Genomic DNA, 20,374 nt, shown 5'->3' with positions numbered 1-20,374 from the left:
TTTCAAGTGAGCTAACGTTATAGCTTTTGCTGCCCGTACCGAATAGCCCTATGCACTTAACGCCTTTTTAAGATGAACCAACCGTGCAGACAAAATCTGTCGGTGTTGGATGAGGCAATTTGCTGTGAGGGTGGATAAGTAGGTTGGACCATTGTGGGTGGGGTAGTGGATCGTCTTCTGCTAGATTTCTGAGCTCAACGAACCACCCTCTCCCTTACCACCAGGGCGTGACCAAGGTCGGAGCAAGTATCCTTGTCTCCTTGATCTTTTGTATTACCCTGGGAAGTAAGACTGGTGGCGGAAAGGCATACGCTTTTAGTCCTTCCCAAGAAAAGCTGAACGCGTCCACTGCCCAAGCCTTCAGATTCGGTAATGGGTAAGCATTAGTTGGTAATTTTGGCAAGTTGCGAACAAAACTTCCGAAGCAGTAACTGGAACGCTTCTGTGAGAAGTTTCCACTCGGTAGGTGCTACCCTGTCTGGACGCGATAAGGCATCCGTTTCGACATCCAAGGATGTGCTGAACTATGAACCGTAGTTGCAGACGATCCACTAGATGTCTGTTGAAGTAGAGAGTGGGAGTGCGTTGTTCCCTGATTGTGCAAACACCGTACCACTTTGCTGTAGTCTGTGGATGTAGTTGATTCTGCCAATGAGATATGACCAGAATTAACACTTCCAACACCGGATTGTTTATGTGCCACTTTCGATGAGCGCCAGACCATAGCCCTGAGGTTGTCTGGTCTTGCAGGTGTGCACCCAACACTTGAAGGGAGGCATCTATGAACAGGTGTAGATTAGGGACAATTCGGACAAAGAGACTCCTCCTAAGACATTCGACTCTACCTTCCACCAAATGAGGTAAGGCCTTAGATGAGTAGGTAGCATGATGGCCTTGAGTGGATCCTGACTCCTGATGTAAGGGTTCAGGAATTGTTGTATTGGCCGTAATTGTAATTGGCCTCTGCTGGTTAGATCCTGGGCTGAGGTGAGTATCCCTTACAACACTTGCCATTGGTGAAGTGTGCATGGTTGATAAAGAGCAGGTGACAGGAGGCGTAAAATCTCCTCCTATATCGGGACTGATAGGAGGTCCTGATCTGTTCGAAACAGGCCTCATATGAACTGGATTCGAAATGATGGAGTTCACTCCGACTTTGTATAGTAGCCTTCTGGAGAAATCCCGGTGGCACACTAACATCGGTGTGTGTTGATCACACAGGAGACAGTCGTCTATGTACAACTTGAACCAAATGTTCCTCCTGTGTAGAAACACAGTTACGGGCTTCATTACTCGCGTAAGTAGCCACGGGGCAACTGAAATGCAAAATGGAGTACTGCCCACTGGTAGTGGACCCCATTGAACTGGAACCTGAAGAACCTGCGGTCGTTGGGATGGATCGGTATGTGAAGATATGCATCCTGCAGATCAAGACGGATCAAGGAATCAAACACTTTTATGCTGGTTCTGAGTAGTCTCAATGTGATGAGGCGGAAATATAGTGGACGCTTCAGGTAACGTTCGTTGAAAACCGAGAGATTGTGAATCATTCTCATCTTGTCTGAGCCCTTCTTGGGTACCAGAGAGATGTGAAAATACAACCCCGGTGTTAACGCCGGGGTGTGTATAATCTCTACGGCTCTCTTTTCCAACAGCAAGTCTATGCTGGCCTTTAATAGCAGATGTTGCTTTTTTGGATAATTCCAAGGGAGAGAAGCTGTGGTCAACGGTGGAAATACCTCTACGTACAGTGATGTAGAATGTTGAGAATGTATTCGTCCTTGAGGATGCTCCAGTTCTTCCAAATCTACTCAGTCTCCCACCTATGGGGGTATCGACAATTGGGACGACTGGGGGTGGGAGATCCCAGTCGTGACTGTCCAACATTTCAATGTTTGCCCCTCCTATCACCTCCCTTACTGTGGTATTTACCACATCGGGATTGATAGGAACCTTGAGGTTTCCCTCTGCCACGCCCTCTACCACGAAAGGAATCTTGCGCCTGTCTAGGCTTGTATAATTGCCTGACCTGCCTGATCGCTGGGATAAACTCTGAGAAACGTGCTCCAAAGCCTTGAGTGCCTTTTAATCCTTAGTGTAACTGGAACACTTTGGCATGCGTGTCCGTAATTTGTTCATTGAACAGAGATGTGAAAGACCAGGGTTGATGTAACAACCTGTGTCCCAAGGGCTAAATTAACCAAGTCTCTGTGTGACAGTTATTTCCGCCAGCGCAGCTTTAAGATGATTTCTCATATAGTCAATCTGACGCTGTTCAAAATGTACTAAAGTGTGGAGGTGATCTTGTCGGTTAGCGTTATCCTCTGACAGATCCTGCTCTACTGCACGTGTTGTGGATGTTAGTGCTGATAAATGTTTTAATACCCTTCGAATTTCCGTTTCAATAAACGCAACTCTGGTATCCTGAACCTTAAGAGTAGTAGGCCTTGACGAGCCTGCCATTCTCTGTATATCTTCGTCCAAACTATGTGCTTGGTCAGCTGTCTCAAAGCCATGAATAGGAAATTCATCTTTCTTAAACCTGAGAGGCTTGAATGACGGCGTAAGTGTCAGCCTTGAAAAGTCCTCATCCAAAGATCTAATATCTGACATCCTAGGGTCGTTCGGAATCAACGTAGGATGTGTGTACAAATAGTATCTTTTTTATCCACCTCGCTACCCGGCGAAGGTACTGAAATGAGGCGGTCAGCTACCCAATCAGGTACTTGTGCCAGGCCAAGGTAAGTATTCCATTCAGTCGAGGAATCACCCTCCTCACCATTAGAATAATCAGACGAATCAGAACAATGTTGACGTGTTCGTCTAGATGGTAAACAACTTCTACTCCGACGTGTAGCGCTACCTTTGACTGAGGGCTTAGATGAACTGCCTGGTGAAATGGAGTCACCAGTTGATGTCCAAGCACATGCAGGTACTATTCAACGAAGAATGCACTGTATTATGATTCACAATCGGAGTATTATATACATCTGTGCCATAGATGTAACTGACGAAGGTGTCTGATACATAGGCTAGGCATGGGCACAGGATACAATTGTGTCATGGACTGCTGCCACATGGATTCTAACAGATTTTGCATCCAATTAGTGTTCTGTTGCACTGGATACGCTGGTACAGTGCTAAGCTGATCATGCACTGCTTGCGTAATATTGTACGCTAATAGCCCTGGGCCTTGTATCATTGTAGATGCACTTGGGTAGTAGGCAGTGGCTGCGCTTGGCGCAGGCATATGAGGCGCACTGTTCAATGGTGTAGGCTTGTGCTTGGCTTGGGTTTGCGCTACCCCCGACAAAGCATCTTGAGACGCTGGCGCACTGTTCGCAGATTTAGCAGATGTAGAATTCTCAGATGACTGCAAATTAGGGTCAGTTATAATACACACAACATCCTCTGCAATAGAGGATTTCGGCGGAACTTGCACTTCCGCAGTGACAGTAACGGCCGACATTTTACCCGTCGAGGATAAAGATTGTGTCGTAATGATCGAACTCTGTCCCTTGCTAATCAACAATTGTGACATCTTCCTAGTCTCACAACGGGATTGCTGCAATATGTTTGTAAGTGACCTGCCTATACCTCGTGAAACTCGTTGGAGAGAGATTTTTACAAAAAAAACACATTTAGAATTTGGTACACAAATTTGCATACATGCGAAAAAACATAAATGGGGGTCTTTAATAGATTTTTTTCCACAACAATTAGTAAGCAAGCATAAGTTATGCAATATAGATACTTTGGAAAAAACTGCTGTAGACAATAAGTAATCTATCGGCAAATTCTGTAACGAGTTGGAAGTGTATTCAATGATTTGTATATAAGCAACTCAATGAACCGCCAAAGATAGTGGCATTGAAACACACATAAAATATGCTATACATACATAGCTGAGTATTATAAACAAATTGACTACTTGACAGGCAAACAATTGTAACACAATTCAAAATGTCGGGGAACAGATAGCATGTGGCGGGAAAAAACGACGAAGCCTTTTTACGCCTAAATAAATCACATTCAGCTTCACAACAAGTTGAAAGAAATATGAAAGGAATACATCATCCGTCGCAGATGAATTTTGGAATAGTAGCCGAAAACTGAAGGTCTAAATAAATCCAAAACGAGAGCTGCGCTGGTACACGTCCGTGCTGTAGTGCGACAGGCAGTGATGTGAAGAGGTGACCTAAGGTCACTTGAGGTCACAGGACAGCGATGGCGTGGTATAAAAGAGGGATTCAGTTTATTTATCTTCACCCTGGACCATCGCCGGTACGCTGTCCCAGTTTTTTTGTCACAAGGTTAGCAGTGAATGCATTAAGGAGTAATGCAGGATAAGTAAAAAAATGGAATGACATCATAATTTTAGCTTTTTATTAAAAAAGTAGAATGAGTGAGACTAGCAGATCTTGAATGTGAAGTTACGTGAAGTCATGTGAAGTATACCTACAATGACAGTTATCCACTGAGCGGCAGCCAAGTAGAGTGCTATGGCTGTAAAAGTCAGGAAGACGATTCCAGCACAGCAGCAGAAGATGTTCCTGCTGGAAACAGATAGGTATTGTAGATAGAAGTCAAGCTTATATAATAGAATAGAATATAGAGTACTGTATAATCCTTTCACGGAAACCTGACAGATAAACACACATATACGCAATTGAATCAAATTGGCTTGAACACTATCTAGTGAGTATGTAAAGTCTGGCATTGAACACTGTAAAATTATCTCAGCTATTGCCAGGTTACTTAGCATGGGGCTAGTTCTGCCAAGCAGTGAACCCCAGCCATCTAAGTAAGTCAAGTCTTGTTACTGTCAGACACTCGTTAATCTAACAATCGGCTTTTTCCTACACTTATGGTCAAATAAACAAAACAGGTTTAGATTACCTCAATGTCATTAAAATCAGATCAAAGTTCGATTTTCGATACTACTTAACTTTATCATCAAAACTATGTGTAATCAAGTCGGATTAACAGGACTTTGACAGTAGGATCACAGTTCATGGTTGCTTAGTCAAGGTCATATATGTATGATTTGTATATATGTTTTCAGTAATCATGTACGACAGAAACCTCCATTCCCTCCTACAGCATGGGAATGTTGAGACCTATTTTGCACCAGAAGCAACAATTTATGATAAACAGAGAGCAGAGAGTTTGTCTTACTAGTATGTGTAATTGCCGACAAAGCCCCCGATCCTAGTGTATGATGGAGAATACCAAGCCGCCAAGACCAGCAGGGCTCCCACCCAGAACACAGCATACCAGTGCACAGTGAAGACAGAGAGCACCACTGCCAAAAGGTGGAGGAACAACAGAGTCTGAAATATAAGCAACATCTTAGCAAGATCTCATCTTAAAGCAATCAGCAAGCAGCATCTTGTCACAGTATCTGTTACCATGGTTTCAGCAAGCAACATTTATTTACAGTATCTGTCAGGACAATCAACAAGAGATATCTAGTCACAGTATCTGTCAGGACAATCAACAAGCAATATCTAGTCACAGTATCTGTCAGGGCAATCAACAAGTAATATCTAGTCACAACATATGTTACAGCAGGCAATATCTAGCCCTTACAGCAATTGGTGAAAAATAAACTCCTTGGTTGGAAGTATCATGCATGTGTTATTCAGATGTGCCCGAACTGCAAAACTCTGTCTTACCTTGAAGTCGTTCAGAATTCTCTCTCTCCAGTCCAAATGTTTGATTTCTGAGTACAAGGCCTTCTTCACATTAGGCGGTTGCCCTGGGCTAAACTCCAGGTTGACAGTGCTGCTGGTGATCGAGATGGTGTCGAATGAGGCCTGCAAATATATTACAGCTCAATTATCATTTAATGACACTCAAAACAAAACAAATGTTTAAAATGTGGGCAAATGTTACAGTTAAGTGGCAATAGGCCCACATTGGATAATCACCTCTGGCTTCTTGGACATGGGAATCATCTTGATGATGGAGTTGTCCACTATGTCATACTGGTCAAGCGTGTGGGCATCCCGGAGAAACTGACCCTTGTGTCTGAGGCGGAACTGATGCGTCTCCTTCCCAATGTTGTACAGGATGTGCAACAGCTGCGCCCGGACGCGAGCCACCTTTTCCTCCCCCTTCACCACCACCACAAATGTCTTGTGCTGAAACAACACACATGACAAAGTTCTTCACAGCTGATTTATACATGACACATGCCGTTCATCACAACCGAGTTACACACTGCACAGTTCATCACAACCGAGTTACACACTGCACAGTTCATCACAACCGAGTTACACACTGCACAGTTCATCACAACCGAGTTACACACTGCACAGTTCATCACAACCGAGTTACACACTGCACAGTTCATCACAACCGAGTTACACACTGCACAGTTCATCACAACCGAGTCACACACTGCACAGTTCATCACAACCGAGTTACACACTGCACAGTTCATCACAACCGTGTTACAGTTCATCACAACCGAGTTACACACTGCACAGTTCATCACAACCGAGTCACACACTGCACAGTTCATCACAACCGAGTTACACACTGCACAGTTCATCACAACCGAGTCACACACTGCACAGTTCATCACAACCGAGTTACACACTGCACAGTTCATCACAACCGAGTCACACACTGCACAGTTCATCACAACCGAGTTACACACTGCACAGTTCATCACAACCGAGTTACACACTGCACAGTTCATCACAACCGAGTCACACACTGCACAATTCATCACAACTGAGTCACACACTGCACAGTTCATCACAACCGAGTCACACACTGCACAGTTCATCACAACCGAGTCACACACTGCACAGTTCATCACAACCGAGTTACACACTGCACAGTTCATCACAACCGAGTTACACACTGCACAGTTCATCACAACCGAGTTACACACTGCACAGTTCATCACAACCGAGTTACACACTGCACAGTTCATCACAACCGAGTCACACAATGCACAGTTCATCACAACCGAGTCACACACTGCACAGTTCATCACAACCGAGTTACACACTGCACAGTTCATCACAACCGAGTTACACACTGCACAGTTCATCACAACCGAGTTACACACTGCACAGTTCATCACAACCGAGTTACACACTGCACAGTTCATCACAACCGAGTTACACACTGCACAGTTCATCACAACCGAGTCACACAATGCACAGTTCATCACAACCGTGTTACAGTTCATCACAACCGAGTTACACACTGCACAGTTCATCACAACCGAGTTACACACTGCACAATTCATCACAACTGAGTCACACACTGCACAGTTCATCACAACCGAGTCACACACTGCACAGTTCATCACAACCGAGTTACACACTGCACAGTTCATCACAACCGAGTTACACACTGCACAGTTCATCACAACCGAGTTACACACTGCACAGTTCATCACAACCGAGTTACACACTGCACAATTCATCACAACTGAGTTACACACTGCACAGTTCATCACAACCGAGTTACACACTGCACAGTTCATCACAACCGAGTTACACACTGCACAGTTCATCACAACCGAGTCACACAATGCACAGTTCATCACAACCGAGTCACACACTGCACAGTTCATCACAACCGAGTTACACACTGCACAGTTCATCACAACCGAGTCACACACTGCACAGTTCATCACAACCGAGTTACACACTGCACAGTTCATCACAACCGAGTTACACACTGCACAGTTCATCACAACCGAGTTACACACTGCACAGTTCATCACAACCGAGTTACACACTGCACAGTTCATCACAACCGAGTCACACAATGCACAGTTCATCACAACCGAGTCACACACTGCACAGTTCATCACAACCGAGTTACACACTGCACAGTTCATCACAACCGAGTTACACACTGCACAATTCATCACAACTGAGTTACACACTGCACAGTTCATCACAACCGAGTTACACACTGCACAGTTCATCACAACCGAGTCACACACTGCACAGTTCATCACAACCGAGTTACACACTGCACAATTCATCACAACCGAGTTACACACTGCACAGTTCATCACAACCGAGTTACACACTGCACAGTTCATCACAACCGAGTTACACACTGCACAATTCATCACAACCGAGTTACACACTGCACAGGATCATTTAACAGCTCCCAAATAAATATTTCAAAATGAAATTTCAGTACCGGTACCCTAAATTTGCCACTGGAATCCAGGTTGATTTAAAAAGGTAATCTTCCCGGGCTTGAGGTAGGGTCATGTTTTGATTGTTAGAGCCCACACACGGCTCTGGGCTACACAAAGCAGTTGCAATTGGTTTGGTTTGTTGTTTTATGCCGCACTCAGCAATATTCCAGCCATATGACGGCGGTCTGTAAATAATCAAGTCTGGACCAGATAATCCAGTGATTGATATCATGAGCATCAATCGACGCAATTGGGATTGATGACCTGAATCAACCAAGTCAGCGAGCCTGACCATCCGATCCCGTTAGTCACCTCTTACGACAAACATAGTCGTCTTTTACGTCAAGTATGGGTTGCTGAAGACCTATTCTACCCAGGTTCTATACAAAGGGGCAACCTACCTTATGCCTAATAATCGAAGAGGCACGATAAAACAGCTAAATGTGTGCCAGTTAGTGCAATATATCTGTGTTGCTTAGAATGATCTTGCAATTCTGCACTGCAAATTTTTTATAGGCCTAACATTAATAAACCTTAAACCTTCACGTCACATGCCCTGAGATGCTATTCTAAGTAACCCTCTACATTATATCACAGGATGACAAATGTAATAGGGTGTACACATGCATTATACTTGACACCTATCCTCCATGTTTGTTTGATGGTACTAATAAAGCCTGAAGCGACAGCATCACTATTTGAAAAGTAGGACAATAAAGCTTAAAATAAGCAGTATAAATGCACAGCATGGTTTAATGGATTAAACACTGAATTTGGTTATCAAAACAATTCATAACAGTGGTAAAACTAACATTTTTGGACCACTAGTCCTTATATTGATAACGTACAGAACTCTTACAAATGGCAAATTTCTACTTGTCCTCATGAAACTTTAAAAGGGCACTGATCTAAAGCAATTCCTCGGGACTGGTTGTTGCCTTTGTTATTGTTTTTTTCCTACGAGTACCCGGATGATACGCAACACAATTGAGGGTGACAAGAGACTGGGCTACCGTCTGCAAGGACAGCTAAATAAACTTAGAGGCAATATTTGTTTTACCCATTTTTGAACACTGATTGTTTAACTGTGATCTATAAAGATTTCTACATGTTAATTAATTTCTTCAGCCTAAACAAACAGACAAAAAGAACGGCCAAGCTCATCGGTTGTCGTCATTTGGAAATACCCCTGATTGTTATAGTTTAAATAAAGTATCAATGCAGTGAAAGCATTTTCGGTTTTTGGATTGCATCGATAATACGATTACAACTCCCTTGAATACACAATGCCATTTAGAAAGTGGTCAAATGTAACAAATGTTATATTTGGGATAACACATTCTTAGTAAAGTACGAGAATCTGTACTTTACTAAGCAAGTGTTATCCCAAATATAACATTTTTTATACTACTCCCTTATTGTCATCCACGTTTTCTGGTATAACCCTACACTTGTGTATATGTCGTCATTCACTTGATGCTCAGTTAATGAATTATTACAGGTATAATTAGTGGTAGCACACTCCGAATACCTGAGGAAGCTTCCCATTTGGCATTTATTGTGTCTGGGGTAATTATTCAATCTAAATCCAGGTTTGAAGTGAGGTGAAATGTGTGTTATGTAATATACATGTGGCAGCCCAGCAAGAGATGAATGATCAGTAGATTTACTTTTTTTGTAAATCAGCGGAACATTCGTAGTCATCAAAGGATTAACAGAAAATACATGGATTGATTAATCACTGTTATCTTTCACAGTGGATATGTCAAAAGTGAGTGTTTACATGTCTAAGTTTACTAAAACAAAGGGCATACACTCACATCATGGCGTGAAGTGCCAATGTAAAAACAACATACTTTGTTCAAAGGGTTAACTGATAATACATTGATTAATTGCTCATTGTTATCTAACTCAATGTATTTTTTTAGGAACAGTGGACGTTATGAAAATAGTTGTCATGTGGGCTTTCTCAGCCGACCTTTGAGTCTTGACACAGATGTGAAACACCTGAAACAATCTAAGTCATCAGTTGAGAAACAAACACGGGTTATAATATCCCCGAAACGATATATATTTGATTGTTACAGAGACACGTTACATTGAATATGTTTCTTTGTACAGCTGCAGACATTAGGGATATTGTTCCTTTGTGTGGATATTCACGGATACAAGGTAGCTGCCTTGAAAAAGGATGCTGCCCTAAAATTATACACATAAATTTGGTAGGTTATAATTATGATATTCGCATTTTGTTTTCCTTCATTTGCAGTAGCATTGGACAGATTCATTCTTGTTCCTCTACGCCTTGGTTGGGAAATTCTTCGATGCGCGATAGACGTTTTCACAAGTCTTTTCCTTTGTATATTACAGTCACAGAGCTCCAGATAAGCTGCGTATCTGCATGAAATACGCATCAGAAATGCAGAAATACGCAGTAAAATATAATCCAAGCATATCAAATACACAATGAACAACACAGATACGCTACAAAAATAAAACTTGTGCGTATCATCAACATATTGTGAAGTAACCCTGCGTATTCGATTATCAAATCAGCAACTTATTTTGAAATTATAAACGGGCATTCCGTCAACCTTGCCAAAGTACACGATGACAGTCACATCATGATCATTTGCCATCACACTTTGTTGTGGAAGTATTGTGGTATTTTGAGTCCTATAAAGCTCTCGAACCCACATGACACCAGTTTGCAGGGACTAGATGCAGAGTGGTTTTTTTTAATATTTAACTTAAATACCCACATGTGTAAAAACTAGTGCGTAACAGAAATTTGAATACGCAGATAGAATTACTGATACCCAATGATTTTAAAATGCATGGGTAAACTACCCACAACACCAAAAGCTTATCTGGAGCCCTGCAGTCAATTTGTAAAATGTGATTCTCTCAGGCAATTTATAAAATGTGTAAATATTTCTGTCATTTTGACTGAAAAATCTGTACATTTCTTTTACAGATTGACCAAAATTGATTAAGACGATCAATAGGTCCTAAAAACATCACAATAAATTATTATATAGGATTAGAAGCCAAACAATATAGAAATGTACTTTTCATCGTAACATTTACAGTCTCTTGGTGATGATATTAAACATAAAAATCTTTGGAATTCGTTGTCATAATAATACAGATGGACATATTTTTCAGTCAATTTGTAAAATAACTGAATATTCAGGCGTTTAATAAATTTCCTAAGTGACATTTTGCACAATTTGACTGTAAAAATATAAACACAGTAAAATAAGCAATGCTCAGGAGAAATATTTACTTTGTGTTGCAAGTCAAAATAGTGTAAATGAAAATCGCACAATTACCAAGGAAGTGACTCATCAAAACTTCGCCACCATTACCGATGCTACCCACAAAGATACCTACATTTCCTTATTATTTCCAAAACTGTTTTTCATTTTGTTGCTCAATGTGACCATACGCCGTTATACTATCAATAAAAGTGACAAATGCGCTTACCAATTGTGCAGCACAGGTTGCGAACTAGTCTAGGTTTCTGCTCTATCATCCGGGTACTCACGGGCAAAAAACAATGAAACTGTCGTAATGTTAAAACAATGGGGAAATGGGAAATTTGGAGTTTCACCCGACTCTCCTAAAATATGACTCGCCTAATTAAATCTGATCAGACTCGCCTAAATAAATCTGACCAGACTCGCCTAAAAAATACATATAATATTTTGGTATGCGTTTGGCAAATATAAGTTAGGTTTGGCCTAATGATCACAATTACTAGTATATTCATACACAAGTATGGAAATAATATTTTAAAAAACAACGTATCATCCATAGAATTTGTCTTCTGTCATATTTACATCTGCACTTCATGTTGAGTCAGTGAGTCAGAGCCCAGTCGGTTACGCTATTGGGACCGAGACTACAACACTAACATTTAGGTATATTATGTGTATAAAATGCATAACTATGTATTTATGATAGTTACATACTTACTCTAAAATACAAAAACCCACCGTAGTTCGCTTAAAAAAAATTTTGGCGAGTCGGGTCAAAATCTTTTTAGGCGAGTTGGGTGTATCCCGAAATTTGTACTAGCCCGGATGAATTTGCGGAATTCCCGGGGCTAGCAACCCTAAAAATCCCTGCTACATAACATCACCTGACGGTAAATTTAATACGATTTACTCACGGGGAAAGCTTTATCTTCTACGTACAGTAACATTTCTATTTTCTAGTTCGATCGCTTGGCCAACTTTGTTGTCATATTTTCCAAGGTGATGACATCACCGGAAGTGAATGGACCGAATCTCGCGAGACATAGCGTGAAAACGTTACTTCCGGTATTACAGACAAGTTTTATCCCCAAACACTAATTTGGCAGGTCTTTTTCGACGGTTTTTGTTGCTTATAATTTTATTTCATCATGCCTGATCACTTAGGATCTGACCAGAGGAAAGTGAAGGATGATAAAGAAGAAGATAAGCCCATTCAGGGTAAATACTGGAGAAATGATTGAAATTACCACTTCAAATTTGCATTGTCATTTTCTAAAATGTACCGTAAAAAAGAATAAACTAGTCGTGAACTCTCAGACTAGACTCGGCCCTAGACTCTCATCTTACAACTGAGGTTCAATACGCATAAAAATGTAATGAAACTGAGCGACCTGATCATGGTGATTATCTGTAAACGTCATATTTTATTCTATTAGAGCTCAGATTTTAATCACCCGAATTTCTCCTCAAATGACACAGTGAGGATAAAAAAACAAAAAACGTCTCTGTCTCTGCTCTTAATGACAAAATAATGATAATTGCCCTTTATTATGTTCATTCTCAAATACGACATGTCGGATATGCCTACTTCTGTGATCCAGAGCAATAATCACACCTGCCTTTGCCATGTTGAATGATTGTTGTACATAGTTATCAAAAGAGCAATGAATCATTAAAGGGGCACTGATCTAAAAGCAATACCCCGGGAATGGTTGTTGCCTTTGTTATTGTTTTTTCCCATGAGTACCCGGATGATAGAGCAGAAATCTAGACTAGTAATCGACCTGTGCTGCGCAATTGGTAAATGCATTTGTCACTTTTATTGATAGTGTAACGGCGTATGGTCACATTGAGCAATAAAATGAAATACAGTTTTGGAAATAATAAGGAAATGTAGGTATCTTTGTGGGTAGCATCGGTAATGGTGGCGAAGTTTTGATGAGTCACTTCCTTGGTAATTGTGCGATTTTCATTTACACTATTTTGACTTGCAATACAAAGTAAATATTTCTCCTGAGCATTGCTTATTTTACTGTGTTTATATTTTTACAGTCAAAATGTGAAAATGTTCACTTAGGAAATTTATTAAACGCCTGAATATTCAGTTATTTTACAAATTGACTGAAACATATCTCCATCTGTATTATTATAAAACGAATTCCAAAGATTTTTATGTTTAATATCATCACCAAGAGATTAAATGTTACGATGAAAAGTACATTTCTATATTGTTTGGCTTCTAATCCAACCTACATATTATCTATTGTGATGTTTTTTTGCCCTTTTGATCGTCTTAATCAATTTTAGTCAATCAGTTATAGAAATGTACAGATTTTTCAGTCAAAATGACTGAAATATTTACAATTTTTTATAAATTGCCTGAGAGAATCCCATTTACAAATTGACTGTAATATATACACGCTTACAAAAAAAAGACTTGTGAAAACAGTCTATCGCGCATCGAAGAATTTCCCAACCAAGGCGTAGAGGAACAAGAATGAATCTGTTTAATGCTACAGCAAATGAAGGAAAACAAAAGGCAAATATCATAATTATAACCTACCAAATTTATGTGTATAATTTTTGGCAGCTTTCTTGTTCGAGATATGTATCCGTGAATACCCACACAAAGGAACAATATCCCACATGTCTGCAGCTGTACAAAGAATCGTATTCAATGTCACGTGTCTCTGTAACAATCAAATATTTTAAAATAAATATATCGTTTCGGGATATTATAACCCGTGCAAGATAACAGTGATTAATCAATCGATGTATTTTCTGTTAAGCCTTTGATGACAAGGAACGATCCGTTGATTCACAAAAAAAGGTAAATCAACTGATCATTCATCTCTTGCTGGGCTGCCACGTGTATATTACATAACACACATTTCACCTCACTTCAAACCTGAATTGGGGGCACGGGTGGCCCAGTCGTCTAAGGCGCCGCGATTCGCTGTGCAGAGTTGCGTCCCTTGGGCACGCCAGAAACCTATGATTGTGGGTTCGAATCCCGGTTCGCCCCAATTATGTTTCTAGGTTTGTCAGCACCATACCCGTGCTCGTGGGTTTCACCGAAGTGGTAAACGTCTGAGACCTGCACCACTTCGGGCTTTCCTCCCACATTAAGCTGACACGCCGCGATATAACTGGAATACTGTTAAAAGCGGCGTTAAACCCAACTCACTCACTCACTCACTCACTCAAACCTGAATTTAGATTGAATAATTACCCAGACACAATAAATGCAAAATGGGAACCTTTGTCAGGTATTCGGAGTGGTGCTACCACTAATTATACCTGTAATAAATTCATTAACTGAGCATCAAGTGAATGATGACAAATACACAAGTGTAGGGTTATACCAGAAAACGTGGATGACAACAAGGGAGTAGTAATCATATTATCCACGCAATCCGCAATCCGAAATCCGAAAATGCTTTCTCTGCATGGATACTTTTTTTATGATTAAACTATAACCGTCTGGGGTATTTCCAAATGACGACATCCGATGAGCTCCGCCGTTCTTTTTGTCTGTTTGTTTAGGCTGAAGACAATAAATGCACCCTTTTTCGAAATCTTCATAGATCACGGTTAACCAATCAGCGATCCAAAATGCGTAAAACAAATATTGCCTCCAAGTTTATTTTGCTGTCCTTGCAGATGGTAGTCCAGTCTCTTGTCACGCTCAGTTGCAATGCGTATCATCTGGGTATTCGTAGGAAAAAACAATAACAAAGGCAACAAACCAGTCCCGGGGAATTGCTTTAGATCAGCGCCCCTTTAAATTGTGCATAACATGTTCAAAGATATATAATGATATCCATGTTTTACAATAAAAGTATTGCATTGACTTTCTTTTCTTGAAGCTCTTGATGAAGGGGACATTGCCCTGTTGAAGACCTATGTAAGTTTCTGTATAATATTTACCAGTGTTCACATTTGCTTGTCTTATATTACAGATTTTTCAATGAACACATTCTAAAATTCTAGTTTGGCCATGGTGAAGTGCCAGAACAAAAGGTTTTATAACATGCCCATGTTTTGAATTGTATTCCTGTCATTTCTATTCAAAGCGTTTTTGTAGTTTCTCAATAGTTGGTAAGGTTATCTATCAAACATTTGTTAAACTGCTAACATTTAAAAAGTGTGTATCACCCACAAAGGTGTTAAACATTTAAAATACAGAATTGTCATATGTCAGCTTTGCTTCTGTTCAGCATATTGTACATGATCATGATCATAGATATCATGTGTTTTTTTGTTTCTTTGCTTGTAGGGTGTTGGTCAATACAGCAAAGCTATCAAAGGAGTAGAAGAAGACATTCAAAATGTTCTCAAGAAAGTTAATGAACTGGCAGGTAGGTGCCATTAAATCTTTCAGAAGACTGCTGTACAGGCCTGTGCTTATCACCTGTCATGTTAACTGTCATGTCTACAGATTGCCACCAAATTCACCGGACATGGGAAATAGGAAGTGCATGTAGTGGCAAATCCAGAGGTGGGATTCAGGGGGTCCCACCACAACCACCACCACCCCAGCATATAATATTTAGGGATATTTTTTACTTATCCTGCATTACTCCATAATGCATATTACTGTTTGTTTCTTGACAGAGAAAAGAGCTGTGTGAGGGTCTTTGCTTGAAGAAGTTGCTCTAACTAGCTGAGAGGCCAGCTCATCACACAGCTCCCACGTGACCAAGGGAAGTGACGTCACGGATCTTCACATTACTCCTGTCACTTGATGAGAGAAGACCTGTTTTTTTTGCTGTAACATAAAACTGATTCAAACCCTCAGGTGTTTGCTATCTGAGTTAATGTTGTTTTGTCTTTGTGTTGTGCCTATGGTTTGTATTTTGTACATTCAGATTCTATATTTGATAAACATGTGCATAACGTTATTAGACACTTACTGGTGTTTTCTCAAAAGAAAACATAGGCCAGGTGTCTTGTTGCTCCAAGTAGCCATCTTGAATATTTTGCGTAGCCAGTAGTTTGTGAACTGGTTTGCGTTCTATATTCTTTTGCTTGGTACCCCACAATTGGTGTATCCTCGCAAGTATTGTTTGTTTTGTTGTATGTTGTCTTACGTTTGTCGTAATGTTTGTTTCATAAACCCACACAGTGGGATAAACAAATTATAGCATACATAATCGGGCGGGGACGCATTGTGATTTTACACTGCTTCGTTGCAGATATGCCCTCCTGCTCAAAGTGCCGGCGCAATATGTCGGCGTGGGATCCCCACCCCCTGTGCCTTAATTGTACATCTCAATGCCTCCAGAGTCACCGATGTAAAGACTTTTTACTGCTTCCACCCACAGCTTTCAGACAGTACCCTCGTGTGTGTAAAAAACGCAGAACACAGCAGCCCAGGAAACACCGGCACACGATGTCAGACTACTCCGAGGTTTCGCCTTCTAGATTGGCTGTCTCGGATGACCATCCCCCGACCTCAACTGCTCACATGATGTCAGACCCCACGGTAGCAGTCTCTACCAAGAGCACTTTGACAACCACGACAGCATCTATCTTTACGGCGGTGACCACCGTGACGCCCGGCGTGGCTCTCACATACCAGACAGCGCCTATACTATCCTCCAGACAGACGCTCGGTCTCCCATAGGCCCCCCTGCCTACGGCACAGACGCTCGGTCTCCACCAGGCGCCCCCGCCTATGGCACAGACGTTTGGTCTCCCACAGGCGTCCCCGCCTATGGCACAGACGTTTGGTCTCCCACAGGCGCCCCCGCCTATGGCACTGACGTCCATGATAGATGCCTCCCTCCTCCAGTACATTCAGTAGTTACAGGCCAGACAGCTGTCGACGCCGGCGCCTCTACAAGCGCCCCCCCTTAGCGCCTCTGCAGACCCCTCTACTAGCGCCTATAAAGATAGCGCCTATCCTTAACAGCGCAGATACAGACGCCAACTCCTCGTCAGACGCCTATACAGAGGCCAGCGCCTCGTCGGACTCCTATACAGACGCCTTTACAAAAGCACCGTCTACAGCGTCCATAAAGGTGTCTATCCTGACATCTCTGGTTGCGCCTATTCTTGCGTCTCTCCCACAGACGCACACCCGGGACAACCTCGCAGACATACGATTCTACAGGCCTATGAGATTGTCAACTACCTACGGAGACCAGAGCGGTCGCTTGACGCTTGACTGGCATTCATACAACGGCGCTCCAACACTTCCCAAGGTCCTGAAAGCGCCTAACCTCATGGTGACAGTTCTGTGGAAATCTCCCGCCAATTCTCCTCGTCTATCAACGTTGGTTGAACCTATCCTCGGAGAAAGCGAACGGACTCTCAAAGATGTCCCTACCCACGGTGTCGGTAGATATTATCTGCACCACAGTTGACGATCACAACCCAATGACCGATTCGGTATTCAACAGAATCGTCATATGCTTCTGGGTACCCAACTGGGTCATTGTTCCCAACACCGGACCAGTTGTCACTCTTATCATGGGGATCAACTTGCCTCTACACCGGCAACGTCACAGTTCCTACTCAGAACTCGGAAACACCACTGGTCTGCATGAGATCCGGGCGGTCGTCTCCTTCATGGCGCTACACAGCAACTGCTCTCTATGCGCCATCATGGAAGGATGTTTCTGGCGATCCCACACTGCTTTCACCAGTCACTACCTGCAAGATGTTGCATTAGAGGATGTGCAAGGCACGCACAGCTTTGGTCTGTTAGTAGTGGCCCAGCAGGTCACGACTACTGCACGTCATTGACCACAACTCCCAGTCCAGAGCCGGCCTTTCGTCCTCCCCTGGCCTAAGCCCTGGACTAGAAGGTTCATGCCTCATTTGCATAATGCTCGGTGCTCCAGTTTGACCTAACCAAGCGTTATTGTCAGGCTGCACAGTACCAGGACACAACGCATACCTGACTCTTCCCTTCCATGTAATGGTCATCCAGGCCGACCATACAGCCGAAGACGGGCTGACGGAAACAGAGTTTCCTATACATGGAGTGGTCAACCGATGCCGACCACACAGCCAAGGATTGGCTAGGGAACGGAGTCAAGAAAAAACAGATGAAAGTCCACATCTGAAGGTATGCCCACCTCCGGTTCCGTCCGATAAAGATGCATTAAGGAGTAAAATCCTAGATATTTTTTATATTTGTATACTTATACTGCATTACTGTGTCTAAAGGGACCCGCCCATCGCAGATCTACCTCCCCACGATGCCTTCTGATGTTTCGGACTACAGAGTAATGTGAGGATCTGTGGCGTCACTTCCCATGGTAGGGGCAGTCGGGTAGCCTAGTGGTTAAAGCGTTTGCTCATCACGCCAAAGACCCAGGTGCGATTCCCAAAATGGGTACAATATGTGAAGCCCATTTCTGGTGTCCCCCGCCATGATATTGCTGGAATATTGCTAAAAGCGGCGTAAAACCATATTCACTCACTCACTCACTCACTTCCCTTGGTCACGTGGGAGCAGCTTGATGGGCATGCCTCTCAGCTAGTTGGAGCAACTTCTTCAAGCAAAGACCCTCACACAGCTCTTTTCTCTGTCAAGAAACAAGCAGTAATATGCATTAAGGAGTAATGCAGGATAAGTATACAAATATAAAAAATATCTAGGATTTTACCAGTTTTACATTTTATATGTTTTCAGTTTCCATGGCAACAACAAGTTTGACTTTGAATCTCTTCATATTTGTGTGTACCTGACATAGAAATACAAAGTTCCAAATCCCAGTTCCATGGTATTGTTTCAATATAGCTCAATAACTACTCAGGCAGACAGATTAGATAGAAATTCTCTCATCAAGTTGGACCTAAAGTAATAGTCTGCTGATTTGTTGACATTTTGTGTGCGCAATGCCTACCAGGACAACATGTTGATTTGATTGTTAAAGGATACTGGTTTACAAATAGTGTCTGTGATTTTTTTTATTTTTGTTTGGTGGGGGAACACCCCAACACCTGCCCTGAAGTTACAAATGGCCCCTTTACCACCCCTGGCATGTCAGATTTTTGAAATCCTGAAAGCTATTCTGTAAGCCACATAACAGATTAGCCATCAATGTAAACATTGATTGAGCAAATGTTGAGTACTATTCATGACAATCATGATGGTAAATTTATCCCCAATTCTGTTAAAATTGCATTTCCTCGTGCAAGAGGGAAGGTTGCAACTTCATCTGTGATCACAGAACTATTCAGGTTCTTAGTGCAAACTACTTGATGCAGTTAACAACCTGGTCACTGTTGATGTAACTTCTATCATCATGTACATGCCACACTTTGATACCACTTCAGGTATCAAGGAGTCCGACACAGGCCTGGCACCACCGGCCCTGTGGGATCTTGCTGCAGATAAACAGACATTGCAAAGTAAGTCATTCATACAAGTTTATATCTCATACTGCGTAAGATTCCTGTGAGCAGTCGAAGTTCACATAAGTGACAAGTGGAACTCATATTTGGAAATTAGCAGCTGATTCCTGTGATCGAAAAATGTTAAACTATTCACAACCAGTTTCCTATATATTACATGATCTAATGTGTCTATTTTGCATGGGTTGTGATCATAGCAACAAAATGACGGATCACTACAAACTTGTCAAAAATGTGAGTTATTTTATTTATGTTCATAAGAAATTACAGATGAAAGAAGGTCTGTTATAGCTTGTAAGTATCGCAATATATGAATCGTTAGGGCATTAAATTGCAATAAGAATGTCAGGCTATTTGCTCCAGGAGTGCTTCAATCATGGCACACCTTAATCTTTACTATTAACAAAAGCTTTTTTAATTGATCCCCATGACTTCCATGGTGAATTTTGGACACTGATAATACCATATCATCATGATCATGTTAATATGACAAAGTGTCCTAATTATCAGCATGTGGTCAGTAGAATGGCAAGAAATACTGTTATTACTATGA

General features: G+C 41.8%; 2 protein-coding genes across 2 annotated transcripts in view; one reads left to right on the top strand and one right to left on the bottom strand.

Annotated features, from left to right (window-relative positions):
• LOC139470779 (uncharacterized) overlaps nt 1-12,447 on the bottom strand; it is a 33,433-nt gene extending 20,986 nt beyond the window's left edge. Inside the window, exons 1-5 of the mRNA XM_071253070.1 lie at nt 12,363-12,447; nt 5,934-6,146; nt 5,679-5,819; nt 5,179-5,333; nt 4,463-4,556 (exon numbers count right to left, since the gene is read on the bottom strand). Of these exons, the coding sequence (XP_071109171.1) occupies nt 4,463-4,556; nt 5,179-5,333; nt 5,679-5,819; nt 5,934-6,146; nt 12,363-12,395 (636 nt within the window). The 5' untranslated portion in view covers nt 12,396-12,447. The remainder of the gene's footprint in view (nt 1-4,462; nt 4,557-5,178; nt 5,334-5,678; nt 5,820-5,933; nt 6,147-12,362) is intronic.
• Nucleotides 12,448-12,501: 54 nt separating this feature from the next.
• The window catches only part of LOC139470767 (26S proteasome regulatory subunit 7), a 28,973-nt gene continuing 21,100 nt past the window's right edge, over nt 12,502-20,374 (top strand). Inside the window, exons 1-4 of the mRNA XM_071253054.1 lie at nt 12,502-12,666; nt 15,318-15,355; nt 15,728-15,809; nt 19,744-19,818. Of these exons, the coding sequence (XP_071109155.1) occupies nt 12,597-12,666; nt 15,318-15,355; nt 15,728-15,809; nt 19,744-19,818 (265 nt within the window). The 5' untranslated portion in view covers nt 12,502-12,596. The remainder of the gene's footprint in view (nt 12,667-15,317; nt 15,356-15,727; nt 15,810-19,743; nt 19,819-20,374) is intronic.

The sequence above is a fragment of the Haliotis cracherodii genome, unplaced genomic scaffold (genome assembly GCF_022045235.1).
Source record: "Haliotis cracherodii isolate W230 unplaced genomic scaffold, xgHalCrac1.p SCAF_21, whole genome shotgun sequence".
Lineage (NCBI taxonomy): Eukaryota > Metazoa > Mollusca > Gastropoda > Lepetellida > Haliotidae > Haliotis > Haliotis cracherodii.
The sequence above is the reverse complement of the archived record's forward strand: the minus strand, read 5'-3'. Positions and strand labels throughout refer to the sequence as shown.